This window comes from Gossypium hirsutum, chromosome A02 (assembly GCF_007990345.1).
Source record: "Gossypium hirsutum isolate 1008001.06 chromosome A02, Gossypium_hirsutum_v2.1, whole genome shotgun sequence".
NCBI classification, from domain to species: Eukaryota; Viridiplantae; Streptophyta; class Magnoliopsida; order Malvales; family Malvaceae; genus Gossypium; species Gossypium hirsutum.
The window spans coordinates 23,009,317-23,018,137 of NC_053425.1; the positions used below are offsets into that span (position 1 = coordinate 23,009,317).

At 33.8% G+C, this 8,821-nt stretch overlaps 1 protein-coding gene across 1 annotated transcript; it reads left to right on the top strand.

Moving 5' to 3' along the window:
- The first annotated feature begins 1,193 nt into the window (after positions 1–1,193).
- Positions 1,194–2,313, top strand: LOC121211147 (uncharacterized). Its single transcript, XM_041083551.1, has 2 exons — positions 1,194–1,633; positions 1,704–2,313. The coding sequence occupies exons 1-2, from the start codon at positions 1,194–1,196 to the stop codon at positions 2,311–2,313; spliced, it is 1,050 nt and encodes a 349-aa protein (XP_040939485.1).
- Positions 2,314–8,821: the final 6,508 nt, after the last annotated feature.

The window sequence follows — 8,821 nt, forward strand, 5'->3', positions numbered from 1 at the left end:
ATGATTTGACAGATGTTGAGTCTTGGTTGAACCTTAGGAATTTGTAGGATACAAATGACATGTCATTAGGAATTTCATGTTTCGGGTGCTGGTCTTGAATGTCCTACCGATGGCTGAGGTTCTGCATTTGTTACGGATACTCCATAGCTCGTATGAGAAGTATCATAGCTTATGTTCCAACCCATAGCTCGTGTGAGTAGGCCCATTTCACAACTAGTGTGAGCAATGATGTAAAGGAAAAGTTACAGTTATATGTTTAAGCACACTTCATGTGAGCTTTCCTAAGTATCCAATGATATTCTAAATCGTTCAACGGGCAAGAAAAGGGATTGAAAAGGTAAGTTTTCAAATGCAATTATGCATATGCTCATGAAAAAGATGAATGAATCAAATGATGTATTTTCATATGGAAATGACTTATCATATGTTTAATCCAAATGAGTTATGTATAAATGCACCAACTTGTGTATTGATGATGATGCTTAGGCTTGTGTCAAGCTTGTGGTTTGAGTTTCATTATGCTTACTCTTATGGTTATATAAATGAAATGGTAAGTTACGTTTTATTTTCTACGAACTTACTAAGCATTAAGTGCTTACGTAATTTATTTTCCAGGTTTTATAAATTATTGGAAGCTCAATCAGATAGGAAACTTATCGAAGATCTATCACACTATCTAGCATAAATATCGATAGTTTTTTAATGTTTTGGCCAACATTATAATGGCATGTATAGGTTGAATTGTAATGTCATTGTGATGAATGTTTACTTGGTGGATTGGTTTGTATAAGTTATGAATGTTATCTTGGTTTGGTACATTTGAGGTCTTGCTAGTTTGTATCATTATTGCTATATCATGTTACATGTTTTGAATAGCTCAAATGGCATGTTTTGTGATAGAACAGTAATGGTCAAGTTGTGTCATGTTTGGTAAGTTTTGGAACTAGTAGTTGATGAATGGAAAGTGGTAAGATATGCATGTTTATATAAGTTTTGATGATTTGCATTTGAGGTGCCTTTGAAAACACAATTAGGGTTTTTAATGAATTTTCTTGTACACTAATAGAATGCTTGAAATGTGTTATTTCTATGTTGAAAGACTCAACTCATCAATGGTGGAACACATTGATCATGGTGGTACCGAGGGAGTGTGTAAATCGGGAATTCTTCCAGAATAGTTCAGAAAGAAATATATGAGTCAAAGGTTCTTTGATAAGAAACGCAAAGAGTTTCTTGAGTTGAAGGAAAGTCGTATGTCTGTAGCTGAGTACGAGAGGGAATTTGTACGACTCAGTAAGTATGCCCAGGAATGTGTACCAACAGAGGTTGCTATGTGCACACGGTTTGTGGACTACCTTAATGAGGATATCAAGCTGTTAGTTGGGATTCTTGAGTTGAAAGAATTTGTAATTCTGGTTGACAGAGTACACAAGGCTAAAGAACTTAGCAAAGCAAAGAGAAAAGTTGATTTTGAGGCTTATGATTCGAGAAAAAGACCTATGGGAAAATCATTCTCATCTTCATGGAAAAAGTCAAAAGAATTTCATAGTCATTCATCAGCTTTGGTGGGTTATTCTGGGAGAGATAAAGGAAAAAAAATTGAACTCAAAACTTCAGGCTACATTTGTAGCGAGTGTGGGCCGTGTTAGAAACAACAAGCCTGAATGTCAACAGTGTAATAGATGACACTTTGGTGAATGTAGACTGAAAGATGGGTCGTGTTTTAAATGTGGTTCTGATGATCATTATCTTAGAGACTTCTCTGAAAGGTCCGCCAAAGAAAAAGCTAAGACTACTCGTCCGAGTAATACAACTATTAGAAGGAGACCATCACGGAACACTGGAAATGCAGATAACAGTCATAGTGGGACAAAAGATTCTACTGTGAGATCAAAGGCATGGGCACCAGCTAGGGCTTATGCGATTCGTGCTCGAAAGGAGACTTCAGCACCTGATGTGATCATTGGTACAATTTTTTTCCTTGATACTAATGTTAATGTTTTGATTGACCCGGGGTCAATGCGCTCATATGTTGGCACAACTTTAGTGTCAGATAAGAAAATACCTTTTGAGTCTACTAAGTTTGTGATTAAAGTAATGAACCCTTTAGGTTACTATGTGTTAGTCGATAAAGTCTGTAAAAACTGTCCTTTCATGATTCAGGGTTGCAACTTTCCGCCTGATTTGATGTTATTACCTTTTGATGAGTTTGATGTAATTCAGGGTATCGACTGGTTAGCTCTATATGATGCTATTGTGAACTATAGACAAAAGCATATTGTGTTAAAATGTCAGAATGGTGCAAAGCTTTAAATGGAGTCAGACGGACTGGATAGTGCATCCAATTTTATTTAAGCTATGTCAGAACAAAAATATATTAGAAAAGGTTGTGAAGTGTATCTTGCTTATATATTTGATTCTAGGATTTTAGAATTAAAAAAATTGAAAATATAGTTGTAAGAGTTGACAGATAGAGGTTTTGCTTGTCCCAACTTTTCTCCTTGGGGTGTCTTGTGTTGTTTGTTAAGAAAATGTACGGGTCCATGCGATTATGTATAGATTACCCCAGCTCTATAAAGTCATGATCAAGAATAAGTATCTATTGTCGCATATCGATGATTTGTTTGATCAGTTGAAAGGTGCAATAGTGTTCTCAAAGATTGATCTTCATTCTGGTTATTATCAGCTACGGGTTAAAGACTCTGATGTGCCAAAAACTAAATTCAGAACCAAGTACAAACATTATGAGTTTCTTGTAATGCCATTTGGTTTGATCTCATTCAGAAGATTTTATAGGAAGCTCACAGTAGTAGCTTATCGATAAATCTTGGTAACAATAAAATGTACGGTGATTTGAAACATGTAACGTCCCCGTACCCGAGACCGTCGCCGGAGTCGAGTACGAGGTGTTACTAAACTTAATTCAGTAATTAAACAGCTTAAACAATTTATTTTGGAATTTCCAGACAAGCTAGCTAACTGCATCATAGTCGATTAAAAATTCATATCCTAATTTTTGAAACTCAAAATTAAGATCTGTAAATTTTCCCTAAAACTAGACTCATATATCTATCTATTAATTTTTTTCTAGAATTTTTTGTTGAGCTAATTAGTACATTTTATTGATTTAAATCTCCCCTATTTTAAGGTTCGACTACTCTGACCCCTTTGTATTACGAATTAGATATCTCCCTGTAAAGAGTTTCAATGATTATGTCGTTTTTTTTTCATAAAACTAGACTCAATAAAGAATCTATACATATAAAACATGACTTCTAATTATTTTTTTACAATTTATGGTGAATTTTTAAACTCAAAATAGGGGATTCAGAGACCACTCTAACCCTGTTCCACCAAAACTTAAATATCTCATAAAATATAACTCATTTACCTGTTTTGTTCCATCCACATGAAAATAGACTCATCAAGATTTGATTTCATAACTTATTCATCCTTTAATTCCATTTCTACTATTTTTAGTGATTTTTCAAATTCATGTCACTGCTGCTGTCTGATTCTGTTTTGTGGCCAATTTTACCTTTCCAAGGATTTTCATGGTTTAGTTAAGACATAAAGCATACATGTTATCATATATAAACTTGATTAGTCATTCCAATAGCTAATAATTTACAAACTCTTTTCTTACCAAACCATAACCATATCATATGATCATTTACACAAAGTGAGTATATTGCTATACATGCCACACTCAAAATATACAAGCCATTTTACCAATTTAGGTCTTCGGATAGTGTGAACGAGCCTTCGACCTATCCCGATTCTCAAGCCGGCTTGTCAAAACTACAATGAATGAAAAGGAGGGAGTAAGCATAAATACTTAGCAAGTTCACATGCAAATAACAAGTAACATGATCATGCAATCCAACATAAACATCATTAAGACACTCATATCATAAGAATACTTACTATCTTACCACAATTTTGTCTTACCAAGTTCTCAACCAAGGATTAAACTCATACCTGTCCATTTTCACTTCTTCAACACATTCATCATCGAATCACTTTCGTTTTAATTATTCTCCATATTCTCTTAGGATTCTCCCGTTGAACACATCGGAATATAATTTCGGATACGCGGATAGTGTGCACATAAGTGCTATACTCATAACTGAACAAGCTCAATAGCTTTTGAAATCTATGTAGCCAAGCTACCATGTAACTCGCCCATAAACGAACTCGGACTCAACTCAACGAGCTCGGATGCCTAGTTACATCTCACGAACTTGGACTCAACTCAACGAGTTCGAAACTCAACCATCCTAGTGACATGTCACTTGTACCCTAATCTATTCCCAAGGTTCAAGCAAGATTCTTTTCAATTACACATTTCGATCGCCTTCTTCAGAATATAGAAATCGATATTTGCTAACATCTCATACTTATTAAATTATTCACATAATTTGCGTATTACCAAATAATAATTCACAAAGCACAATATTTCATGATAATAAATATCATATCATACAAATATCATTAAATCACTTAAAATAAAATTATGTTACCTTATTTACACATGAACTTACCTCGATACAAAATATTAGCAATCGAGCCTATTCCTCGTAAACTTTGTTTTTCCCTCGATCACGACTTGAATCTCGTTTCTCTTGATCTATAATGCCAAATTAATTTTATTTAATACATACACTCATCAAAACAGCCCCTAGGCAAAACTTTGGCAAAATTACCATTTTGCCCCTAAACTTTTGCATATTTACACTTTTGCCCCTAGGCTCGGGAATTAAACTTCATCCCTTATTCTTATGTTTTATGACATGCTGATCATTTTTCCCTTCTATGGAAACATCAAATTCGCACTCTAACATGTACTTATGACTATTAGGTATTTTTACCGATTAAGCCCTTTTACTCGTTTTCACTTAAAACCGAGTAGCACAAGTTGTCTAGCATAATTTAAAACCTCATATTCTATCATAAAACACCAAAATGCACAAATTTCACCTATGGGTATTTTTCCAAATATGAACCCTAGGTTGAATTATTACTAGCATAAGCTAAATCAAGCTACTGGGATTTCAAAAACATAAAAATAATTAAAAACGGGCATAGAAATCACTTACAATCAAGGCTTAAAAGTGTTGAAACCCTAGATATGGTGGAGAGAAAAATTTGGCAACTTATGGAGAAGATGATCATTTTTGTGTTATTTTTCCCATTTTATTTCATTTAATATCCAAATGACCAAAATGCCCTTCCTTACTAAACTTTCAAAAATTCCAACCATGTCCAATTTTTGTCCATAAACTTAGAAATTGGTAAAATTTCTATTTAAGACCTCTTCATTAATATTCCAAAGCAATTTCATACTAAAAACTTCTAGAATACAAGTTTTACAAATTATTCGATTTAGTCCCTAATCTCAACTTAAGTACTTTATGCATAGAATTTCGTCACGAAATTTTCACACAACCATGCAATCATATCATAAACCTCAAAATAATTATAAAATAATTATTTTTATCTCAGATTTGTGGTCACGAAACCACTATTCCGATTAGGCCCTAATTCGGGATATTACAAAACACATGTACTGGTGGCCAAGTATGAAACGGGAGATTTCAGAGTTTGTATCCAAATGCTTAATCTGTCAGCAAGTTAAAGCTGAGCATCAGGTACCTTTGGGTTTATTACAACCTATGATGATTCTAGAGTGGAAATGGGAACATGTTACGGTGGATTTCGTATCGAGATTGCCTTTATCTCCGAGAAAGAAAGATGTTGTATGGGTCATTGTTGATCATTTGATGAAATCCACACGTTTCATTCCAGTGCATACGGAACTTTCACTTGGGAGATTTGCGGAGTTGTATGTTTCTAAAGTTGTTAGATTGCACGATCTGCCAGTTTCTATAATCTTTGACAGGGATCCACGGTTTACATCTCAATTCTAGAGCAAGTTACATGAAGCTCTAGGAATTCAACTACATTTTAGTACAACATTTCATCCACAGACCGATGGTCAGTCTGAGTGAGTAATTCAGATACTTGAAGATATGCTTAGATGTTGTGTTTTAGAGTTCGAACGTAACTGGGAGAGATTTCTGCTGTTGGTTGAATTTGCATACAATAACAGTTATTAGGCGAGTATTAAAATGGCACCGTACAAAGCTCTATATGGTCGAAAATGCCAAACTCCGTTCTACTGGACTGAGCTGGGCGAGAAAAAGTTATTCAGTGTTGATTTGATTCGAGAAACCAAAGAAAAGGTTAATGTGGTACGTGATAGTTTGAAAGTGGCTTCTGATTGTCAAAAATCTTATGCAGATTTGAAAAGAAAGGATATAGAGTTTCAAGTCAATGACAATGTATTTCTGAAAGTATCGTCTTGGAAGAAAGTTCTTCGATTTGGCTAGAAAGGAAAGCTTAGTCCGCGGTTTATCGGATTGTATGAGATTATTAAAAGAATTGGGCCAATAGCTTACCAATTGGCTTTACCGTCAGAGTTAGAAAAGATTCATAATGTGTTTCATGTATCGATGTTAAGATGGTATCGATCAAATCCTTCACACGTGATATCCCTGGTAGATGCTGAGATTCAGTCAAATATGACATACAGTGAAGAACCAATTAAAATTCTAGCTCAGAAAGTTAAAGAATTGAGAAATAAAAGTATAGCTTTAGTTAAATTTCTCTAGTAACAACACGGAATAGAATAGGCTACATGGGAACTGGAAGAAGCTATGAAAGTGCAATACTTGAACCTATTTTTTGGTAAGATTTTTGGGGACGAAAATTCCTTTTGGGGAGAGTTGTAACAGCCCATTTTTAGTGAAATCAGAACAGTAGTTTCGAGACCACAAATTCGATAAGTAAATTATTATTTTAATGTCTATGGAATGTTAGTAAGGTCATATTAAAATTTTGTTAAGAAATTTTGATGTTTGGATAATTAATTACTTGAAAAGGACTAAATCATAAAAAGTGTAAAAGTAGAGTTCCATTAGTTTAAAGGATCAAATGGCTATGAAACTTTAAAGTGAGTGGACTTAAATGGTAATTAGACCATTGTGTTGTTTGTGGATGTTCATGATATGGTTTTGATGAAATTTTTATATTAATTAAAGGTTGAAAAGGTAAATGTGTAAATAAGGTTAAAATAAATAAAACTAAATTTACTTCATCTTCTTCCATATTCTCCATCGAAGTTCTAAAGCAAAAAGAAGCCATTTTAGGGTTTGAGCATTCGATTAGCTTTCTCTCTTGCATTTAAGTGTTTTCGAGCCTAGTTTTTAATATTTTTATGTTTTTGAAGTCTTTTTAGCTTAATCTAGCTAGCTCGGGGGTCAATTTGCAAAAATGTTAAAGATTGAGGGTTATGTCAAGAATGCTCACCTATGATTCTTGATGTTAAATAGTAGATTATGAATCCTTGTTGATAAATAAACAAGTTTTGTAAAGTGGTTTTTGATGAAATTTGCATTTAGGGATTAATTTGTAAAAAATAGTAAAAGTTATGTTAAATTTATGAATGATGATTAGTTGGATTGGATTAAATCCCTAGAGATTTTGGTTAACTTGAATAGGGGATTAAAATGCTTAGATTTCAATTTATGAGCTTAAGGACTAAATTGTGAAAAGTTAAATATTAGGGGCAAAATAGTAATTTTGCATGGATATGAAATGTGGACTAAATTGAATACTGGAAGTATTAAATGGATTGAAATTGTCTATTTAGACCAAAATAAACCACGTACGGAACCTAGACCAAGGCAAAGCAAAAGCTTCGGAAAAGTTCGTTTAACTTCTACGCCCTAGTTGTCAAGGTAAGTTCGTATGAATGATTATTGAATTAATATTGTTAATTTGAACGTTTATTATTTTAGTTAAATGTAAATGGGTCGATGTATAGTTGTACCAAAGCCATGATGATTTGACGGATGTTGAGTCCCGGTTGAACCTTAAGAATTCGTAGGATACAAATGGCACATCATTAGGGATTTCATGTTTCGGGTACTGGTCTTAAATGTCCTACTAATGGCTGAGGTCTTGCATTTGTTCCGGATACTTCACACCTCGTGTGTGCAGCATCGTATAGCTTAAATTCTGACCACAGCTCGTGTGAGCATGCCTATTTCACAGCTCGTGTGAGCAATGATGTAAAGGAAAGGTTACGATTATATGTTTAAGCACACTTCGTGTGAGCTTTCCCGAGTATCCAATGATATTCTAGATGGTTCTTTTTTTTAACAAAAAACGACCACAAGGGTCAACTCATTTTATTAAGTAACATCTGTAACAGCTCGTTTATGGGTCAAATCAGAATAGTAGTTTCGGGACCACAAATCCAAAGTAGAAATATTTATTTTATTATTTCTTGAATGTCTACAGCATGGTATAATGATTGTGTGAAAATTTCGTTAAGAAATTTTATTAATTGAGTACTCAATTTGTCTAAAAGGACTAAATTGCAATAGGGGCAAAACTAGAATTCTATAAGTTAAAGGTGTCAGATTGTTATGAAATTCTAAATTAGAGGTCCTTAAATGGTAAGTAGACCATTTTACTTTAGTATGGACAAAAATGGACATGGTTAGGGAAAAAATTCAAAGTTTAAGCGAAGGGCATTTTGGTAATCTAGTAAATAAAGACAAAAATAACTAAATAAAAGTGTCCATATTCTCAATTTAGTCCCCCCTTAGCTGAATTTGAAGAGGAAACCATAGCTAGTGTTTGGTTAAGCTTCCAAGCTTGATTGTAAGTCCGTCTTTGTCCCGTTTTTAATATTTTTATGTTTTTGTGAATGTTGTAACTTGATCTAGTTATCCTAAGGACTAATCTGAAA